Raw genomic sequence first — 22694 nt, forward strand, 5'->3', positions numbered from 1 at the left:
AACCACTCCTGAGGCAGGCACAACCATGAGTAGTAGTTTAAAAATTTGCCACCTGCCCAGAAACTCCTGGACTCAACGAGAGTGGCTTTCATCCATTGTCTGTCCTCCTAGCTGGCCTTGGTCGCACGGGCACCCTGATTGGTTGCTATGTCATGAAGCATTACAGGATGACGGCAGCTGAGACCATCGCCTGGATCAGAATCTGCAGACCGGGCTCGGTGATTGGACCTCAGCAACAGTTTTTGGTCATGTAAGTCAACTGGAAGCTTTTGTGATTGATTCCTTGGGAAACACGGGGTCTGGAGATGGGGGAGAAGTGTCATTTCCATCAGTCTCCAGTAACGACAGGTGGTCTGGTAGGAGAAAATGCTGTCTCTTTCTGGAAAGCCATGTTTTGATCTTATTCACTGCTCTAGGAAACAGTCGAGCCTCTGGCTGGAAGGGGAATATTTTCGTCAAAAGTTGAGAGGTCAGGAGAATGGACCTCACAGAACTGCCTTCTCCAAACTCCTCTTGGGTGTGGATGACATTTCAATAAATGAGGTGGAGAATCAAGACAAGGAGGCAGCCGAGCCGGTAATGGAGCCATCCCCGTGGTGCTGCTTGTGTAGCCTTAGGTGCTGCTGAGAGTCCAGTAGGTTACGGAGAGCACTGTAGGTAAAAAGAATAAAGCATTTTGAGGGGCTAGCATCACACAGTTTCTTATGTTCATAACCCTCTCTAGGAATTTACTGGAAAGAGTTAAAGTCGTGTGTCCATAACACTAATATATATATATATTTTTTTACTCCTTAAGTACAGGTGGAAATACCAGTCTGTGAAGTCTCTTTAGATGGACCTAGTTACTCTCCTGCCCCCCTCTCCACACACTCTCCTTTAGGGAACCATAGTCTCAAAGGGAGAGTTTTTAAAGAAGCAAGGCTTTAGATAGAAGGTAGCAGTGCTACATTAAAAGACGGTAAGTGGATGGGGAAAGTCTAAAAAGAGTGTTTTCAAACTAAAAACCCACCATGTCTCTTCACTGCCCGAGTGTTGTAACAAGAGGGCTGTTGGGGTCTGTGCCCATGAAGTCAGCTTTAGTTGTCTTGAATGGGACCTGAGAAAAATACTTGAAGTGTCTGTGTCTGTGGGTTTATCCAAACAGGCAAAACTTAAATCATTAGCTCAGTGTTCTTTCTTTCTTTCTTTTTCTTTTTCTTGGAGATACTGGGATTTGAACTCAGGGCCTCACTCTTACTAGTCAGGTGCTTTACTGCTTGAGCCACTCCACCAGCCCTTTTTTGTGTGATGGGTGTTTTCAAGATAGGGTCTCATAAACTGTTTGCCCAGGCTGGCTTTGAACCGTAATCCTCCTGATGTCTGCCTCCCAAGTAGCTAGGAATACAGGCGTGAGCCACAGGTGCCCGGCTAGCTCAGTGTTCTTTTACTTACACAGTACAGTGATGACGACGAGGTCAATGGAGTGACACAAGGTGATCGACTTCGGGCCCTGAAAAGCAGAAGACAATCCAAAGCAAACGCTGTGCCCCTCACGTGAGTCCTGCTTCCCTCTGCTGGGGTTGCTTGTGTTGAGTTTTGTCTGTTGGGTTCTTTGTGAACACTTTTTTCTGAATGACCAGTAAGCCAGTTTGCAGTGGTGACCTGTTGTTTAAAATCTAGGGGTGCTTGCCTAAGAAGCTGTCAGCCATTCATTTATCTGTGTCCTTTGTGGTGACCTCAGGAACCACCATATTTGGGAAAGCAGCATTAGCAAAGCCTTTTCTCCACGGACAATTAGCTGTGACATCCCCAAGAGAGTAACAGCACATGGAAGGCCCAGAATAAGACTCGCCCTTAGTTACTGAAACGATGTTTCCATAAATTCACCACCGTATTACAGATCATCTGTTCTGAGATGGTAGATTGCAGACAGCTGTGACATGATGGCTTACCATTGTTATATTGCTTTGGGGTGACAATGAATTAGCCTAAACTATATTTTTGCTTGGGAGATTATTTTCAAATTACAGAAGAAGGTTTAGCCTGAAAATAGGAAGTTTCATACTCACTGAATGTGTTTTTATGGCCACATGCGATTCTTATGGATATGTTAGTTTGGGTTTGGTCAGTAAATACGGATTATCAAACTCCATGGCCAGTGTTCTCTTTTATAGGCTTTGGATCCCTTCCTTCTAGGAACCTCCCTTACGTGGGGAGCTACACTACCAGCCCTTTTTTGTGGGCAAGGACTCATGGAGTTAGTTCCTTTTATTTAGTAAGCACCTGGTGAGGAGCTGGATGGTGTAATAAGTCATTTGCATTGGCAGAGAGCAGGCTTTATTTTTAATTAGAAGTGGTTGCCCAGTTAAGTTCTGAAGCAGGGTTACCCGTAATGCACCTGTCATCATAGGTTGCTTCTTTGGCTCTTAAAGAACAGAGTTTTTCCATGTGAAGTGCCAGGTGATACAGGACATCAATTATGAGTTAAGGACTTTTGTTAAGAATTCTCTTTGCAGGTTCCTGGTGCTTTTAAGTCAAGCAGACTGTTTTATGAACGGTGCCTTTGTATAATTCATAAGTACCTAAAAATACACTGTATGATATATTTAACCTCAAATGCTGTTTTTGTTTTTAATTTTGTTAACATTTTTACCTGAGGCCTTAATGGTTCATTTTATTTAGAAAATAATGATCCTGAAAGTAATCTAGACTTGATGGAGGAAGGTAGGTAGTGCCCTCAAGCCTGGCATCTGGAAGTGGCTGTATATTGAGTCACCTGAGAGCTTGTTAAAACTGAGTGGGTCTGGGCTGGGGTCTGAGCCCAGCAAGCCTCCCGTGTTGCAGATGCAAGGGTTCAGAGACCACACTTTGAATTGCAGACCCTAGAAAGTCAGTGCTTTTGTGGGCTACTTTTAGCTGGGCCCAAGTTTTTTGTTTTGTTTTTAGGAATCTGCACCATGAGTTTATTCCTTACTATGCTGTTGCCCTCTGTTGGGAGTCAGATGGAAGTTCCGATGCAGATTCTTCTGGGTCAGGATCCCTGCTAAGGAGGACTTAGAGGTTCCCTTCAGTTGCCTCTCCACTGCACTCAGCAGTGTTTCCCAAGTTCGTATCACTCGGTGCTTATTTCTAGGAAAGCGGAGATGATAAGCCCGGAGCTGATAGGTTCACAGTCATATAAGAGAATGCAAATGAAGATTAGAATGGTAGATATGGTGTCATTCCATTCTTCGGGATGTGCCAGGTTTGTTTAGTCTTCTTGTTAAACCTCCCTTCCTCCCTTTCCCCAGAAAAAAGAAAGAATAAAGACTGCTGTATGCTGAAGTACTCTTGGAGTAAAACCAGTAAAATGGTAAAAGAAAAACAGATTGCTAGGATCCCCTTTTGTAATTGTAGTTCTAAAAACAATAGAATGCCCCAAACTGCTCCATAGCAGGCACTTAGGCCCCACTTTTAAAGACATAGCAGAATCTCAAATTGTTCTATTCTGGGAAACCTGGGGTCTTTCAGTGGAGTCGCAGGGAACCCTCTCCATCTCCTCTCCAGCATGTCGGTCTTCCCCTTCTCTGCTTCTCTAAACCCCCTTTGCTTTTATAATCTTGTCTCCCCCCCACCCCCTTATTTGTAGCTCTTTTAGCCATAGGAGAGTCAGTGGAAGTTCCCTTTCTGTCCCCTGCCGTGTCTTTGTTGGCAGTTGAGTTGAGAATCTCAGTTCAGGTCTTGCCTCCCCGATTGAGGCAAGTATCTGTTACTGTGGGCAAGCTGCTTTGCCTACAGTGTTACTTAGTGATAGGAAAATGCCTGCAAGAAGGGAAGTTAAGGAGGAATACACCAAAACTGCTGATTCTTTGGAGAAAGTTCCAATATATCAAATATTATTCCAGTGGTTAAGCAATCACTTTATAAATGGTGAAAGTCTGGCAGAGTTCAAGTTGCTGGAAATTGTAACAATAGCCCTTTCCTCAGAGAGCCAGTCAGATGCGGCTTCCACGAAGACCATGAATCAGGTAGCCACCCAATTCGGATCTGACCCTCAGGCCTCCGTGGCAAGAATATTGTCTGTGCTGAAGTTTATCTGGGATATTCCCTAACTTGAGCTCAGCTTCCTGTTCTGTGTGCTGCCGAGTCTGCTAGGGTTATATGAAATGACACCAAACAAGAGAGTTGTATCCTACATGGTAAATGAGGAAGAAATAGATATAATTAAAGTCCTTCCTAATGGTGTGTTGAGATAGGCCAGTGTTTCAGCAGCGGACAGTAATGGTCACGCCACGAGCTTTACCAGAGAACAAATAAAAATCTGCAGTGTAGACACCTGGACTTGCACCATTCTGTCTTTAAGATAACATTTCATTCAGTGGCTGCAAACAAAGGGTGGGATGGGTGGAGACTTCTCTAGGGTGTTCCTAGACTGTTCTGATCTGTTTAAATATTAATATGATATTACGTAATCTGACAGTCTGTTCGTAGATTTCTTATAGATATGAGATGAGATGGTGTAACTTGTGGGATGAAGTTAGGCTTTATTTTAGGGCCACCCTTTATCGTAATCTCTTTGCACCATAGACACACAGCTCTTGATGAAAGAAGACGCTACAGTGAACCAGATGAGTCATTTCCAGCTGGATCAGCCCTAATACTGTGCACACAGCAAGTGCTCAGTAGACCTTTGTATCTGGTCACAGGTGTGTCCAGGTGACAATCTGGAAGTGCTGTGGCTGGAAGGAACCATGACCCTTCCTAGGGTGAGGTGTCCTTGTTGGTAGAGCCCAGACCTGTGAATCAGATGGCACTGAACTCAAAGCCACCTGGAGGAAAACAACTGAGACAGTATGATAAATATCTGTGAAGTGGTCGCTCCAGCGTGGGTGTGCTTCCATAACCTGTAACAGACTCCACGTTGTCAAAGTGTGCGATACAACTGCACTCTTGCGTGGTCTTGTTGAATTCATAGGGCTTATCCTCTCCTTCCCCCTTGTGGTTTGGTTCGGGTTTTTTGTGTTGTATACATTTGTGCATTTAACTATGACCCATTTCAGTATCACAAAGTTCAATGAAAATGGGTCCTTTATCCAACTAGAGATTACCTCTCGCCTTTGTTCCCAAGTGTCAACCGCGTTTACCCCTCAAGACAGCATTGTTTCTTCACAGAAATTGGAAAACCTGCATCCTTGTTTCCTGCCCTTTCTGCATCCAGTTGCTGTTCTGAGCCTTTTGGGGGTGTCTAAAATTCCCAGGTGGCTGCATGTATGTATTGATTTGTTACAGTGTTTATTTTGGCTTCCCAATTTGAACATCTGTTCTTTCCCCCTCACCCCTTTCCAGATGTTCCCTAGCTGTGCTGACCTCTGCACTGTGTAGTGTTGTCATCTGGCGGATTGTGTGTGACTGCATCCTTCCCATCCTGCTCTTCTGTCTCGATGGCTTCAGAGCACAGTAGCCATCAGGACCCTTTGACAGATAGCCGCTGTGTAAGTGCCCTTCTGTTTCTACCGTCGCTTACTTCTGGTGTCCATGTGTCCTTCCTCGCCATGCATGGTTTTGCTCCGGTTGGCTCCTGGCTTCATTGGTTTGCCTGCTTTCAGAGATTCCTTTTTCAGAATCTTCTCAACGAGCGGGGTGGTGGCAGGGAGGGTGGGCCTCCCCATTCCTTTCATAGAGGGACGTTAAAAGTAACACACCCTTGTTTGTAAGTTGCAGTTACCCTTAACAGATACTCTGAAACAGTCACTTAAAGACCTTGAAATTGAGAGTTCTCTTCCTTATCAAAAACGTTTAGTTACTTTGGGATAATTGGGGTGGTTTCCTTTCAATCGGTTGGCTGTACAATTTCCCTCTCGTTTTCTGTGTCTTCAGTATGTCCTCTCCAGTCTAGCAAAGAGGAAAAAGAATTTTCTATCACTCCTCTCCTTTTAGCAAAAACTGGGCTGTATAGCTTAAGGTCTGGTTTCTGCCATCCTACAGCAGCTCTTTCCCAAGCCTTCTGTCTTTGGTGCACAGGCCTGTCTTCTCTCCCTTCATTTCCTCCTCTATGGGCAATCCAGTAATAACAACGAAGTGAAAACAGGAAGGCATGGTATTTGTTTGTGCATTTCCACTTGGCAATCCCTGGGCTCTGCTTTTCTCCTGGCCCTAAAATAATCAGAATGTCTTTATTAGCTTAATGTAGACAAGTCTGTATTCTCTTGCGGTCTTCCGTCCATGGAGTGGAAACCTTCACAGTGCAGAGGAACGTGGCAGGATGCTTGTGTGCGGAACATCACAGTTAAGACTCCTGGAAGGAGAGCGTGTCCTCTTAGGTGTGCATTGCATTGGATTTCCTGAAACTGTTTCTTTCTCTCTTATTTTAAAAATGTCTTTCTTGCCCTTACTTGGACTTGGAAATTACCAGAGAGTGCAAAAGTCCTTCTAGGATCTCTTCCAAAGTGCAATTCCATTGGAAGCCAGCTCTGGCACTTACTTTGTGGTTTCATTGAGTACTTTCACATGGCTAAGCAAGATTTTTAAGATGCAGCAGAATCCACTCTTCCCAATGGAAGGAAGCCTGCTAGCCATGTCTTACGGCGTTTCCTTGAATGTCCTCCGAGAAGCGAGGGTCATATATTTCTGACTGTAGATTAATCTTCCAAGTAATGCTTCCTTCATGTGTTTGCATATTCTGGCTGGATCATCACACACTGTGTGGATGATTTACTCTTCTCAGACCATTCCAAGTGGCAGGGACGTTTTGAATGGGTGGAGTTGTTACTAAAAATATTTAGACACTTTATGGCCAGTCTCTTTCCTTTTCAGAGTGCTCTGTGAGATGGATAACTGCTTGTTGTTACTGACTTTGGCTGACACTTCAAGACTTCAGCATTCAGTCGGCCCTGTCTGTTCATTTGGAATTGTACCGAGGCAGAAAGCCTTCTGCGGCCACAATGATGCTAACAGGTGCAATCTGCAGCCATTGCTCCCTCATGACTTTCTTTCAAAGAGGCTTTATTTGTAGGGTGACTGTCACTGCTCCATCCTGCTCCTTCATCTCCTGGCTTGAGAGGTTGCTGTGCTGAGAGACCCCTTAGCCCGTGGCCTGGAGCCTTAAACCAGAACTACACTCCCGTTCCTGTGTCACCCACAGGTGATGGGAACAGTGGGAGGTCTTGGGACCCTCATTCTGAAAAGCTTATCAGTGGCACCCAGGAAATACTACATTGTTGACCTTACAGATTGTTTTCTTGGAATTGGACACTGGCATTTTATGGCTCGGTAGGTGAAACACTGGCTCTTTGGTTTTTCTGCTTTGCAGTGTGCCTGACATTGTGGATCTTACTGTATCTAAAATCTGAGCGAGCCAAAACTCCACACATCTTGCAGAGACAACAGTGAACTGTCTAGGAAGAGATAAGCAGGCCCGAGCATTTGTTAGGGAAGACAGGGAGGAGAAAAATATTGCTTGGGAAGAGCCATGTGACAGACCTGGCCGAGCATGGGGAGGAAGAGAGAAGGCAGCAAGTCTGCAGGGTCCTCAGGGCAATGGCTGTCTTCAGCCAGCTTTTGTCCCTGTGTTAGGAGTTACTTCTAGGCTACCTGGTAATACCTAAGCATAGCAGCTGGGGGTTCCCACTTTATCAAAGCATACCTTACAGATGCAGTAACTGTAGCCAGTACAAATAACTGGAGGGGTCATGGTGTGACTGATGCACCCTAAATTTCTGTCATTCTCTGAGTATCAGAGTTCCACAGATATTCTTAGGTACTAATACCATTATTTCATATTCACTTACAAATACACTTCTTAATCAGCCTAAGAAATACTCCTTGGTTGAGAGTAATTTCTTGTTTTAAATAATATTTAAACATTTCAGTAGCAATTAATTTAAGAAATCAGGACTCAAGATTTCCTAAGCAGGCAATGTGTTTGTTGTTTTTCTCCTGAATGATTTTACAGTTGTGGAAGTTACGCATACTTTTGGCCATGGGTGGCTTCAAGTTATTTGAAAAGTAGGTGTGGTATTTCAGGAAAAGCCAGCTGGAGTCTGGTCTTCTTCAGTTGTAAAGACAGGCGAGGAGGGGGATTGAGAAGAGCCTGAAGCTGGGGCCACCCACACTGGGAAGCATCAGCAGGTTGTTTTGCTTTCTCTCTGCCCAGTTCTAGATTCAGATCTAGAATAAGTATGACCTCCTCACTTTATGTAATCAGGAAGAATTTTTAGCAGCTGGAAGGAGGCCTCACTAATGTCCTGTAGCCCCGTATAGGATAACTGTGGCTATCCCACAATCAGTTGACTATTTCAAAATAGCTAGGAGATTTTGAATGTTCCCAGCACAAAGAAATGCTGTTTTCTTGGAGTGACCATACACCACTTAGCTCTGAGCTGAGTCTGGCACAGTGTCTCCATGTGTTGAAATAGCTCGTGTACCACATAGATGTGTACAGTGATTGTGTACCTATTAAAAACTTTCAAAAGGGCTTTTCAATGCATCTCATTCTCAGAAGCAGAATTCATAAGCCAGGGTTCCTTCTTGAATCCTACTGTGTCCTGCAGACACGGTTTCTGCTTTGTGAAAACATTTGTGAGATGCTGAGTCAAGCGTGGGCTGATGTGTATGGATCAAAATCCCTGCAAGCAGCTGAGGGGACCCACACGGGGCTTCCTGGGGGCGGGAGGACCAGGTGCAGCAGCTGGCAGCCCTGTAAACTGCCGTGCTTGGCCGAGACGGGCTCAGGAGAACCCCAGGCTCCTCTGAGGGATGGCGGAGTTAGCTTTGCTAAATGTCGCATGGTCCTGCAATCATGGGAACTTGCGTCTTTGCTGTATTTGAAGGACGCTGTCATTAAATTTCATGGTGGTGCTATTAGTGGTAATGGCTTCTTTTTATTCTGTGGTGATGAGCTAGGTCCCTACAAGTTGTCAGTGGCTCTTTCACCTTCCTGTTCGAATATGAGAGGAGAAAGTACAACAAAGCCAGTGTTTTCTCTTGGAGACAAGTTAAATATTGGCACGCAGAAATGAGTGCCCGTGGCCTTCAGTTTTTCAGTTATTAACTAAGCTTGGAGCAAAGGCTTGCATGCCAGATCTTTTGGTGTTCTGTGACTTTCCCTGCGACAATTTCGCAAGGTAAAAGCAAGTGCTGTCCATGTATGAACAGGGTGTTCTGTGTGCCCTTTCCCTGGGACTGTCCTGTTTTATGAGTTTGCCTCTGGGGCAATCTACCTCCTGACTTTCAGAGTTTAATGATGGCAATTTTCACACTTAACTGATTTCACCTTCATTGTTACTGTACGTGGAGACAAAATGAAGTTTTGCTTTGAATGTATTTTAAGATTTTGATCTTTTTTTTTTTTTTTTTTTTTTTTTTAATTTTGACGGCACTGGGGTTTGAACTCCGGGCCTCATGCTTGCTAGGCAGGCGATCTACCACTTGAGCCACTCCACCAGCCCTATTTTAAGATTTTGAAACGTGACAAAGTTATTACTGACTGAGTGTCTTCAGGGATATTTTCATCTCTGATTGATGACTGTTACATAGCTGTTTCCTAGACTTACATTCATGTCCTCCAGGGTTTGGGTTTGTGACTTGTCGTCATGAGTACAGAGCTGCCAGTCTCTTTATGGATTTGTGTGGCTGATGGATTCCTTTGGTTAAGGCATTGCTTTTAGTGACAGGTCATTCATTTTTCCAAAAGCAAAGCACCCTGAGTATCTTTGTGTAATTTTAAAAGGCAAATGAGTTGCTTCATTTCAAAAGGCCTCGATGCAAAAATGTGTTTCAGTGTTTTTAAATTTTTTTTGGCAAATGTGCTTATGGGAAATTGTGTTGATTTGCAAAAAAAAAATAATTTTGCATCAAACATCCAAAATGCCTTCCTCTGTCAATTGTTTCGGTGACTATAATCCCCTTTTTTTTTTTCCCAACTGTTTTCAGAGTAATTCTTCAGTCCAGTGTTCAGAGCTGTAAAACATCTGAACCTAACATTTCTGGCAGTACAGGCATTGCTAAAAGAACCACCAGATCTGCTTCAAGGAAAAGCAGTTTTAAAAGGTGAGAAGAATCTTGTTCTTTCCGAGAAGCTCCAGGCATTGGTTTTGGACCCTACCTCTGGAAATGGACGTGAAGACAGGAGGGAGCAGAGTCCCTATGGTGGGAAATAATTAACCCAGTATGTTTTACCTGTTCGTCACCTGCGAAAAACTGGACCACTGAGTGTGGCCTTTTGTGTTCTTTGTTGTTCAGAGAACATTTTTTACCATGGAAGTGTGGTCACATATGGGAAAGTTGAGAATGTTGTTCTTAGAACTTTTCAAATTAAATATTTCTTTGTCAAGGCTTGGAAGAAATCTTCCCATAGTCACTAGAGAACTAGCTTGCATATAAGTGTGATGCCAGAACTGTGATGGTTCTCAGAGGTTTGGGGACTCTTTTCGAGCTAATGTTTCCTTGTTCTCTGGCCACAGTCCTGTCCCAGATGTGCTGCTTCTTTCTTTTTTGTCCCATTAGTTGTCACTTCCTTCATAGGCTATCAAGAAAATGGACGTGCCCTAGACCAAACCAGTGGCTCTGTTGTCCCCCAGTGGCTCATTTGTCATGAACTGAAGGTGGACATTTTGTTCAGATAGTCTAGAAACAGTTCCCTTTTGAGGGAGGAGTAGAGCCCAGCTGCCGTCGCCTCAGAGTGGAAGGTGGAAGATGGTGTTCCTTCATGCTTGTGCATCGTTGCCCGGTGTTGCAACCCTGAGGTCCTGATTTTGCCCTTGAGGCAAGATGGGTCTCTTCTGATAGCCTGTAAGTGGCCAGAAGATAATCAGAACCAGACTTGAAAGCATCCGCCACAGTTTCCCTCATTTCTTTTTCACTTTCCTCCCTGCATCGTTAGGAGGCTTCGGTCCCTCGGGCCTTGCTGTCAGTGTGGAGTTTGTCCCTGGTGCTTCCTGAGGGCTCCTCGTGCTTGGCCTTGATGTTTGGTGGAGTCCTTCCATCTTGTCCTTTTTTCCTCCTTGCTGACTCTCGTAAACTTTGCTCCACAGTCACAGTTCCATGACAGTGGGACAGTGCCCTAGCATCAGTATGGGAGAAATTGTCAGGCCCTGACTCATGATTTCAGCAGTTTAAATTTTTCATTAGAAATCATAAAATACTACACTTGAGAAGAAAATTAGAGGAATGCCGACAAAAGGTCAGAGATTTAGGCACACCTCAACAAGACGTCACAATGTTACTTGTAACTAAGAAACAGGAAGTTACCTTTAGACAGCTAAATTGTGTCAAATAAATTGAGAATTTTTTTTTTAATTTATTTGTTCATTTGCAACGTTGGGGACTGAATGCAGGGCCTCAACGCATGCTGGGCAAGTGCTCTACCATTGAGTCACACCCCCACCCGGGTCATTTTCTTAAAGGAAAGTTAATGACTCGGATAAGTGCCTCTGAGACAGTAAGTGAAATAAGCCATGTATGAAAATTCTGAGGCATTGCTCTAATTTTGTAAATACTTTTTATAATATACATAGAAGTGGATAGCTATAGAAATACTTACACATATACACGTTTCTAAATAGGTATTGAGACGAGGCAGAGAAAAAAATCTCCTCCAATACTGACCTTGCTTCTGGTTCTAGGGGAGTGTTTGTCAGTTTCCAACTTCTCTACCATAAATGGCAGGAGTGGAGAGTATGGTCAGCCTCGCACTTCTGGGTGACGCACACTGTCAGGAGGTAAATGAGCAGTAGGTGTCAGGGTGCCTTTGTGAGTGCGGTCTTTTCCGTTCTAGATGATCACGCTGCCATTACAGACTCTCGGGCCTCCCTCCTTTAATTCTGCCCTTTGCTCTTTTGAACCATTACAGAGGGTAGAATCCGGGATGGAGCAGACTTGCCGCAGCATCCGGACTCCTTCGGGAAGGGCTGGCCAGGCCTCAGTCTCTCTGTCTAGGTCCCGTTGCTTCTCTGTGTTGCTCCTGTGGTCACTGTGCCTCTCTGGAGAAGCAGTTCCTGATGGCTGTGAGTGCCCCCCGTGGGCCTGGACAGGACGCCTCCAGGGTTCTTAAAGTAGATTCCAGGCTGGACGAGCTAGACTCTGTGGTCCAGACAGTTCGTAGGAATCCAGGGCAGTTCTGAAAGTCAGATTTCTGCTCCCTTCTGAGAGGACCTCTTAGAGATAGTCAGAGGCAGAGAAAGGCCACAGGGGCGGGTCCCTAGGGTTCTCAGCTCACTTAGCCACCCTCCTCTGCATGGGTGTTTGAGAGGGCATCGGCCTGTGCACCTGAAGTGCTGTCCATGTCCAGCTTACAAAGCAGAGGTGGGGAGATTACAGACAGGGCCCCACCTGCTTCCTTGGCAGCCAGGCTGTAGCCTGGAGTCTTTATCTTACTGCATGTTTGGTTGGAGGGTAGTGAAGGAATTAACAGTGGTGCTGGGAATATTGAGTAATTCCAAAGTTCTGAACTGAAATCTTGGAACACGCACGCACAGCCTCCCTCTTGGAATGTGTTGCTCTGAACCTTCAGGGAGCCAGGCCCACCAGCCGCTCGGCTGCTCTGTGTGGGACACCTTCAGGTCTGTGCTGTCCCTCGTCACCGCCTGACGTGCATGACCTTGACTGTCCAGTCACACACCCTCCTGTGTTCTTTGAGGCGCCTTTGGCTTCTGACGGTTTACTGAGAGACTCTTCAACCCTGAAGAACTTTTCTCCACACTTACTAAAAAGCAGTTGCTAAGGGGCGAGGGCTGAGAGACTGGGGACTTTGTCCTTGGGATCTGCGGCCTTGGAAGAAACACTGCTTCTCAAGCCACACGACCATTCTGTCAGGAGTCTGTTAGGACGTAAGTTGAGGTGGCTCTGTGGCAGTGCAGACACAGCATGGTCACACTAGTGACGGTGCTGAGGCCCTGTGTGCTTCCTTCTCGGTCCCTTCTCAGCTCCAGAGGGGAAATTCATGGCCCAGGTGTGGTGGGCCACCCCTGGAATCCCAGCCCCTGGGGAGGCAGATGTGGGAAGGTTGCCAGTGCGAGGCCAGCCTGGGCTATGTAGTGAGTTCAAGGCTAGCTTGGGATCCACAGCTAGACCCTGTCCCAAAACAAAAGCAAAAACTATAGCAAGAGTTAGTAATCCAGATGGGGTCATAGCTCAGTGGTTGAGTGTTTGCCTAGCACGCGTGAGGCTCTGGGTTCGATCTTCAGTACTGCAAAAAAAAAAAAATCGATAAATGCAGTGAATAACTGACTAAAAGGAAGTAGCCTGTTTTTCTGTGTTTCTGCATGAATTCTGAAGAGCTCTCAGAATGAGTCACAAGAGGCCATCACGCCTCCAACAGAGAACTCACAGGCACCTCATTTGCTAACGTTTGCCTCAATTCATATTTTTAGCAGCTCTTCCACCGAGTGCATGCTTCTGGAAGCTTCTGCTGTTTCTAAGTTGCATCTGTGGGAACCATTTCTCTGCTCCAGCTGCCAAACCAACTGGACGTCAGTCACTTTGGGGTGTCTTGTGCCATCCATCGCTTTGGGGTGTCTTGTCCTGGTTTTCCATCACTCTGGGCCTTCACGTTTCGTTCTGCCATTGTGTCCAAAAGTTCATCAGTGGAGGAGTCCTGGGATGGTCTCTTCTGTTTTTCTCTGATAAACACTGGCTCCTGCTGAGCTTTTCAAAGATTGATAAATATCCTTGGAAATTCCAGCTAATTTTCCACGTGGCTCCACCAGCTGACAGGACCTTCTTACTCAGTGCTGTTGGGGTCTCTAAGAACTCACCCATCAGTTGGGACCAGCGTTCTCTGGTCAAGCAGCCCCATGCTCCAAGTGACTGGAAGTGGTGGTTCTGACTCTCTTACTTTCCTTTTCCTCTGGAGGTTGCTGTTGAGTGAAGTGCAGTGGAGCACGCTGAGGCAGGACGGGAGGGAGGGAGGGAATGAGGGAAGGAAGGGGCGAGGGTGGGTGTCGTCCCCTTGCAGGCAGGCAGGTGTGCTGAGGAAGGTGGGGCCCGAAGACTGGAAAGTGCTGGAGGTACCGGAACTTCTGCTGGGACCACTTCTGGCCTTGATCCCTCCAGTGACCCTTCTTTGTCTTCTCGTTCCTTCCTCGTTCCCCGCAGCCTGGTTCCTCAGAGGGAAAGAAGGAAAAGGAGTGCTTTGCAGCGGAAGCCCTCCGTGGCGTTCTGGTACTTTCCTTGCTCTGCTGCCCATCTTCGTTGGTTTTTTAATTTATTCCTATTGGTTGTTTTTTATTTTCATTTTTTGCAGAACTGAAGCTTTTTTCTGCTCTGCCTTTCTCGCCTGTGTGTCTTTCCTTTTATTGGTTGATGCTGTACTGTCTCCTCTGAAGTATTTGTCCCTAAAAGATGATAGAGCGTGTGTACTTTTCAGCATGTCGGTATTTTCATTGTCACCTCCCTTGTCTTTGATAACTTCCTCTTGACCTTTACAACCTTCGCGGTAAAACCCCCTTTTTTTTTTTTTCTCTCCAGTCCATCCATTTCAAGGACTAAAGCAGTCTTGCGTTAAAGTTAAGCCTGTGACCAGAACTGAAAGGAAGGACTAGGAACAGAAAACTGCAGCAAGACTTAGCACAATTTATCTGAGAACAAAACAAACTTGTAAGAGCCTTAGTGGCTTGCCACCTAAGCACGGTATCCAATGAAGAAAGTGCCACTGGAGTTTCTTTGGGGTGCACTTGAACGACATGAAGGGCCCAACTCTCCTTTCTGTAGTATCGTCTCAAGCCGAACAACGAAGATCCTGTGGCAAACTTAGTCTCAGGTGTACATATCCCGGTCCCTGCCGTCCCAGAGAGCTGCCTGGTCCCGGTGGCGTGTGTCCTCTGTGATGGAAGTCACGTCCGCTGCTGCCCTTGAGAACAGCGAGGACTTTTACGTGTTTGGTTTTTTTGTCCTCCTGGGCCCGTGTGTGGAGATGTCTAAAGATAAACAGACATGACTGCGTGATACTTTCTGTGACAGGACTGCTTGGTCACCTTCCCTTCTTTTCTGTGACACTGTTGCAGCGGTCTCTCTGTGAAGTACCCAAGCTGCTGGCTTTCCACCAAAGAGTGCTTTACTGACAAGAATCTGTGAACACTGACCACGTTTACACAGTGTCACACGTTGGGTGTGACATTGGTACTTGGGTCACCTAAAACGTGCCAGAGAATTCAATGGAAGCTTTAGAAGACTCAGGAGCAGAAACCAGCTTCCGAGTCGGAGGATTAGCTTAAGTCCTTTTCATGTCACTTAGAACTGGAGGTTTGCAAGGCCAAGCGTTCTTGGGTTGCTCAGTCCTCCCCTGCGTGGGGGGCAGGGAAACCCCACTGTTGCCTTTCACCTTGGCAACAGCAATCTCAAGTGATGCTGGCTTTCCAAACGCAGATGTCCACACTCCGGAGTGTCTTTCTCGGTAATGCTGTGCATTTCTGTTTCTTCATATGTGGTCAACCCAAGACCACTCACCTCTGATTTCAGTGGTTTTCGGTTGTGTGTAGTCGAGAGCTCACCGCTGCCTTTGGTTAGGGAACAAAATTAGTAACTTTGCTGAGTGCCTTCCCCCCAACCCTTCTGAAACGCAGCAGAGCCTGTGACCTAAAGCAATCGCAAAACCAGAACTTATCTGCTTCTTTAAAAGGAAAAAAATTCACGGTCCAGAATGAAGGCCTGTTTTGGAGTCACCTCGGTAACTGCCGTAGTATTTACTTCTTGGGAGCTGAGTTTTGTCCGTCCTAGTTTGGAGGGACACAGCGTTGAGACAGCAGACAGCAGATGCCTTCCTAAGACAGATGAATGTACCAGGTGAGCAGGTGATTCCTCTTCAGAAGCTGCCTGTTTCCCAGTTGGGATAAGCAGGTTAAAGTTCGTTAATGCAGAAAGTCACTGGGAGACAGTGGCGGTCCTGTTTGTGTTCTGCCCTCGGAGGAAAGGCTGGGATTGAGTGGGGATGAGGAAGTCAGGGTCACAGCCACACCAGTAGCTCTTTCCCCATCAGGCACAAGGGAGTGGGACGACGCCTGTGTTTACACACTGGGGACCACAGTGACTTTCTGTCCCTGGAAACACATCGGTATGGGGTCCGGGTGAGAGGAAGCACTTGCTGTGCTGTGCTGAGACAGTTTTAAATATTCAGACTGCGCCCGGGCACGCATGCCAAGTTCTCAGGGCAGCTCCCTCCCCGGGCACCACCGTGACTGACCCATGCGAGCCCCGCTTGGTCTTTTCCTTCCATCAGAACAGGCAGTCGTGCAGCCCACAGCGGTTCTGCCAAGTCCTGCCTCCCTGCTGCTGAGTAAGCCACTTGGGGTCTTTTCCAGAGGTTAAGACCCTTGGGCTTCAGTGGTCACCACAGTTTGTTTTTTTATTTATCAGTTGCTTTTCTGGTGTTGGCCGCTCAAGTGTCAGTCTAGAATCGCCATCCCTGGGGTCCCTGTCCTCAGCTCAGCGCAGTGAGTCACAGGGAACTTGTGACTTGGTGTAGACCAGTTCCTTGGCACTCTCAGATGGCTGGGGCAGTGTTCGGGGTGGATTGCGTGGCAACAGTGTTAGCTTAGCAGGACACCTAGACAGACTCCAGGAAGCCCGGGGGTCTGACTGACAGAAGGTTCTTTCTGCTGTGCATGGGGGCACTGCACCCAGCACCCCCAGAATCTTCTGGGGTTCTAACTTCTGATCCTAGTCACAGAAGACCGTGTTACTGTGGAGTACGAAGCAGGGTGTGTCAGATGGAGACTCATTTAACCAAAGAGCCTTAAATAGTGTTGAAAGTACGCCAAGACCACGTCCAGTGGGATTAAAATTAGAAACGAATAAGCTTTGTGGGGACCCAGATCCCCAAGGATCAGAGAGGGTCCAGAGGGGAGTGTGTGCCAACCTGGGCTCCTGGAAGTGTAGCCAGCGGGGCAGAGGGCTTGGTGAGCCGTGCCTCATTCAAGGCAGCCTTATCTTAACTTGTCCTCTGTGGCTGCTGCCCAGCCACACGCTGCTCTGCTTGTCCCCTCCCAGTTCCAGACTCGCTGCCCTTCACCCGCCTGCCCCTCTCCAGGGCTGCTTCTCCCTCCTGGCGAGTTCCCAGGCTTCTGGGCACCGTGTGCCAGGAGGTCCCCAAGGAGCCTTCTCTTTGTTCAGTTACCGTCCATGACAAGAGAGCGATGGGTTCGAAGTAGCCCGGCTGCTTTCCCTCACACACTGTCCCCAACGCTCGGTGCACTTTGGAAAGCAGTATTCACCCGGGCAACTTTCACTCCTTCAATGGCTCTCTCCCCCGGACGTGCCCTCGCGAGGCTGGCTGCCAGAATTCCCCTAAATCTAGCGTGCTGCGTGTCGTCGGGCGGGAATGCTGCAGGTGGGGTGCAAAAGTCGGGGCAGTTCGCCTCTGCTGTGCAGGAAATGACCGCCTCAGAACTGTCACCGGATCGGAGTACTGTGGTTTTATAGTAATAACCTGCAGACTTTTACCTAATGTGCACTCATGTACAGGTTATTAAAAGTTTTGAAATGTAGCTGATTAATCAGTATTTGATCAATCATTGTCTTTTTTTTTTAATTAAAATGTATATTTCTAATCATATTTTTTTAAAGCCGAGAGAACTGGTTGGATGTCTATTTTCCTGAAGGTATTTTTAAGACAAAAGCTTCACGATGGCCTGTAAACTTTTTGCATATCTGTGCGGTTTGACGTGTATTGTTCCATTGGAAAATACTGTGTATTGTAACTAGTTTTATACAAAACACTGCGTAGTGGAAACTGTGTAATTACAATCACGTAATTAAAAGTATTAATCAAACAAACTTTTAGTTTATTGCGTTCACTTTCCGAGTATCCTGAGTTCTTTAAATTAGTTTGCAAAGCCCGCCAGCGACAACGGACCACACAAAGTCCCCCAGTTCTGGATCGGTGTGGGTTCTCCTTGGCTGGCAGATGGGCACCTGCTCACCAGGCCCTCGCAGCCTCGCCTCTGCGCCTGCCCATCCCTGGTGTCTGTCCGTGCGTCCTAGTCTTAGAAGGACAGGGCACCAGCCAGATTGGGGTAGGGCCGCCCTCAGGCCTTTCTCACTCCAGGTGCAGTGAGATGCAGAGGATTAGGGCTTCAGCATTTGAATTTTGGGAACGTGGGAGAAAGACTTAGTGAGTGGGGATCTGCTGCTATGAAGTCACTCCACAAACACCCCCCACCGGCTCAGATGCTGCAAAGGCTTAACCTTCTGGAGAGCCCGAGGCCTGTGGGTCACGGATCCCTCAGGAGGACCGGTGGTAGCGCCCTCCACCACATCACGCCTAGGACGCCAGCCTCCGTGCTCTTTTCTGCTTCCCTCCTGATGGCCTTTTGCAGGGCAGGGTCCTAAGTCCCAGTGCCACCACCCCACAGAGGCTGTGTCTAGGACTGAGGACCTGAGGACTGTCCAGTTCCCAAGGAGCTGGATTTTGCTTCATGCTGGGAGAGGTAAACGCCGCAGAAACCTGCCTTCCCACCGCTGTCCCACGTGGCTCCCCAGCCTGGGAGCTGCCCGCTCGGGCCACCCCGGGGCTCTGCCGAGCAACACGCTCTCCGGTGGACCTGCCGACAGGCTCAGGCACTCGGTTTCAGCCTGGAGGCCCACTGTCCACGCCCATTTAGTTGTGCAGAGCCAATTATTAAATGAGAATTAAATTCCTACCTTAGCAGTTAGTTGAAGAATTAAATAATACATGCATAGGCGGCAGTCAGTTCTTTTGTCACGCGTTTTGGCTAAGTGTAAAGCCTGATTTGAATAGATCGCAGTCCCTCGGTGCTTCTGCTACGGGAGCCCATGCTCCTTCAGAAAAGGTGACGTGATCTTGACTTTGAAGGTGGAAACCCGTCCACTGAGGGTGCTGATGGGTAGAAAAGACCCCTTCGTGAGCCCCGGCAGTAACAACTTGAGATGGCAAGTCCAGATGAGCTGCGTCCCTGTGGCCTTCAGGATCCTGCTGTTGGTCCATCGTTAAAAGTGGGCTGCTGACCACCGAGGACTGTGACACCAACTCGGGTGCCCGTGGCGGGAGCTCTGCACACGTCCTTGCTGCCTGCGTACCTACCATTCTCTGCCTCCCCCGTGTGAGCGCCCAGTTCCAGGCTCATGATGTCAACGGTTTGTTGGGGGAGAGAGCGGAAGCCCGCTCCAATCCCCGGCTCCCTCCCTGGGGACGCTGGCCCCTGTGGCAGTGGAGGTCTTTCGTGGCATACCAGCCACCTTGCCTTGTGTCTAACTGTGGTCGTGTCTTTGCCAGCAAGTGTGCGAGGTCCTGACACGCTCCAGGATGCCAGGTGCGCCGTCTACGCTGAAGCCCTCAGGTAAGGAGGCTGCGGGTGGGAAAAGAGCCAGGAGAGGAGGCGGTGTGGTTTGTGTGCCGCTTGCTTTGCATTAGGCCATTGGTTTGTCCCCGGTGCCTGGGAACCAAGACGCCCGCTCAGGCAGGCAGGATGACCGTCCCCGGCGTGGGACTTCCCAGAGGACGCAGCGGGTCTGACAGAGCTGGCACCCCGCACCTACTCAGTGCCGCTCATGTCCCCAGCCACGCCACAGGCGCCTCCCCCCTGTGAACAGCCAACGTGAGGGAGCCCCACTGTCCCCACTCGGGAACTGCTGACTGGGCACCGTGACAGCTGCTGTAGGTACTCTGGGGACCTGCGGGAGTGAAGGAAGACTGGTTCCCTGTGGCAGAGGAAGGTGCCACAGGGACAGTGCAGACGTGGGCTTGCCCTGAAGTAGGGCTCATGAGTCACTAAGAGACGGGGACCCCTGAGGCTCCAGGGCAGGCAAGCATGTGCCCCTGGTGGAAAAGCCATAGAGACCTTGTCCCCGTCCCTGGGAGGGGTCTATGTGACCCCGCTGGAGGGCACATGGGGTACTGGAGGTAGGCCTGGATTCACAGGTCCTTTTAGTAGCGGGTGAGTGTCCCGTTGTGGGGCAGGACACATGGGGACAGGAGGTTGGTGACCACCCTGGCCCGCTTCCCTTTTCTATGGCGCTGGGGCTTGAACTCAGAGCCTCCACCGTGAGCCATTCCACCGGCCTTCTTTTTGTGTTGAGTATCTTTGAGACGGGGTCTCGAACTCTTTGCCCTGGCCGGATTCGAACTGCGATCCTCCTGATCTCTGCCTCCTGAGTTGCTAGGATTACAGGAGTGAGCCACCGCCCACTGGGCTCTGGCCCAGTGTAGCTGCCTCCTTGCCAGGTGCACAGTGACTCCCAGAGATGGCGCTGGTGGCCGCACACCTACCAGGTTCTCGCCTCCCTCTGCCAGCGATGGGCGGCTGTTGCGGGCTGTGACCGTCCAGGCTCGGGCTCCGCGGGGCCTAGACCTGGACGCACGTGCAGCCTCCCCGAGGTGGCGTGGTGGCGTGATCAGGCTGGGGGAAGGGCCAGGGTGACAGCCTCCCGGGTGGCGGTTCAGTCCCAAAACCACTAGAGCTGTGCTTCTCGAACCCTCTCAGTTAGGAGCCCTGACGCTGATGGACATCCTCCACCCCCCAGGTCACGGCGGGCCGGACGACGGGCCTCCCTGGCTGTGTGGCATCTGCTCACCTGTGGTCCCGAGGGCCCCTCTGCCTTCTAGGGATCCTTGGCAACTGGTCACTATGTCCACCTCCCTCAGAGGCCACCGGGCGTCCGTTTCTGCTGCCTTCACCTCCTTCCCGGCACTCTCCTGGGGCTGGGCTGTGAGCAGCGTGGGTGCACGGGTGCCCCAGAGGCTGGTGGGGTGGATGTCGCTCCATTCCCGCGACAGGCGTCGCCCGCTTCCGGATGCCCCACAGTGATGTGGCCAGCCTCGGAACAGGGCAGAGAAACAGGGGTTAAGGGGCAGCTGACTCTGCTCTGGGGACCGGGACCCCACTCCTGGCCACTCCCGCGGTGTCTCTGTGCTGGGCGCAAAAGCCGTTGTCCCTGATCAGGGACATTGCTGTCACTGGGTCCTGGCGTCCTCTTTCCTGGAGCAGCGGGAGGGATCAGCGCAAAGGCCGCCAGAGCCTCCAGGCCCTTAGCTGTGCGGTCGCCTCCGAGGCTCCTCCAGGCCGTGCTGGTGACCTGGGACCTCACCTCTGGGTCTCTCAAGTCCTGCCGCCAGTATCTGTGCCAGAGGCCTAGCGGAGTGCCACCGCCGCATCTGGCTCCCCTCCTGTCTGCGAAGAGGACACGGGAGGGTGGGTGTGGTGCCACTGCTGCCCTGGGGTCTGTGTCAGTCACCACGGCCCTCAAGATTCACTGAGAGCACACAGTCAAGTGGTCCCTTTGGTCCCCTTTCTGCACGTCTGACGTGAAGTTGCACCGGGGTTCCGGAAGAAACCTTACTCTGCTTCCTCTTCCTCCCACTGCTGCCTGGTGGCTGTCACGGGCTGTCACCTGACCTGTGAACGATGGGGTGGTTACCCGAGGGTGCTGGGCCCCGAGGTAACCTGGCCCTGCCGCAGGTGCAGGGGAGGTGGCCGCTAGGAGGAGGGCGTCCTTCAGACCTCAAAGACGTCCTTGTCCAGGGTGTCACCGTACTGTGGCAGAACCCAGCACAGAAAGGGCTGAGGGACTGCCTCAAGGGGTGGCATGCCTGCCTAGCAAGCGCAAGGCCCCGAGTTCAAACCTCAGTATCACCAAAACAAAACAAAACGTTACTCCTGCAGAGGTGGCAGCTGGCTGCAGTGAGCGCGGGTCCTCGGGGGCAGGTGGCCCAGGAGAGGGCACTTCTGTTCTTTTCTAGCCCCGGACACCCAGGTCCAGCTACCCGGTAGGACTTGCCAAAGCCACCCTCCCCATGAAATCCCCATTTGCACTGCGATGGCAGGGCGGGCATGGGTGACCTCAGGCCAGACCCACCGGCAAGAGGGTGTCGCTGGGGAAGAAACCGCAATGTCAGCCAGACCAGGTTCAGACCAGCTGACCTTCCAGCCTCAGCAGGGCCTTCCAGATGTGCGTCAGCTTTCCACTGTCACAGCAGGACCCGTCCCGCTCGCTCCCATTGTCGTGTGGACACTGCCTAGGCCAGACCGGAGGACCTCAGCCCCAGCTCCACCTGCAGCTGCTGCCCTGGCCCCGAGATGAGGCCCAGCAGAGGAAGCGAGACTGCCCAACCTCCACCTCCCCAAAGAGCTCGGGTCAGGGTGCTTGGTTTTAAGTCGTCAGCCAGAAACCCAAACCCGGTGCCGCGATGCCCCGTCCGGCCCTCAGGGGACCCGGGAGGTCCTGCCCTGGGTGCAGGTCCACGCCCCCAGCTCCTCTGCCTCTGCACTGGCTTCTTTGCTGCCACTCAGGCTGCAGACAACTGAGCGCAATCCCAGAGAGGGCAAAACAGAAACGAAGTCATTTGCCCCACCAAATCAGCCAGGTGGCCCGCGATCCAAGCTCATTCCAGAAAGTGCCATGTCCCGCTGTTCGTGACTACAGATGGTGTTGTGGGACAGTCGGGGTGTGGGGAGAGAAGCGGAGTGACATTAGGCCAGTGCTGTGAGCTTTTCCAGGGTCACTTGGAACCTGAGAGGGAACCCCTTACAAGGGATCTGTTTTGCCACTCTTCAGGGAAAAGCAGAGTGACTTAATGACGGAGCACACGGAGCAGCGGCTGAGGACTGACACAGGCTGTGTCGTCTCCAAAGAAAAGGGAAAAATGAGCAGTTAAAATGACTCGGCACTCATGCGCTTTAGTAAGGACAGCAAAAGCACACTGCTGCCCAAAGCAAACACCACTCACAAGCCATGCCTCCTGTCCACTGTGGCGCGGCTGTGACCAAAATGACGGTCTCTGCACACAG

At 49.6% G+C, this 22694-nt stretch overlaps 1 protein-coding gene across 11 annotated transcripts in view; it reads left to right on the forward strand.

Annotated features, from left to right (window-relative positions):
- Positions 1 to 17724, forward strand: part of Cdc14b (cell division cycle 14B) — an 85427-nt gene extending 67703 nt beyond the window's left edge. For 2 of the 11 annotated variants that reach the window (XM_074052540.1, XM_074052544.1), the window contains exons 10-15: positions 112 to 250; positions 417 to 576; positions 1436 to 1533; positions 9889 to 10005; positions 14050 to 14115; positions 14422 to 17724. In XM_074052540.1, coding sequence (XP_073908641.1) covers positions 112 to 250; positions 417 to 576; positions 1436 to 1533; positions 9889 to 10005; positions 14050 to 14115; positions 14422 to 14458 — 617 coding nt within the window. In that variant the 3' untranslated portion in view covers positions 14459 to 17724. Of the gene's footprint in view, positions 1 to 111; positions 251 to 416; positions 577 to 1435; positions 1534 to 4545; positions 4665 to 5130; positions 5451 to 9888; positions 10006 to 14049; positions 14116 to 14421 lie in introns of those variants that run through there. The other 9 variants (XM_074052542.1, XM_074052547.1, XM_074052541.1 and 6 more) reach the window with 7 other exon arrangements.
- The last annotated feature ends 4970 nt before the right edge of the window (positions 17725 to 22694 follow it).

The sequence above is a fragment of the Castor canadensis genome, chromosome 13 (assembly GCF_047511655.1).
Source record: "Castor canadensis chromosome 13, mCasCan1.hap1v2, whole genome shotgun sequence".
Lineage (NCBI taxonomy): Eukaryota > Metazoa > Chordata > Mammalia > Rodentia > Castoridae > Castor > Castor canadensis.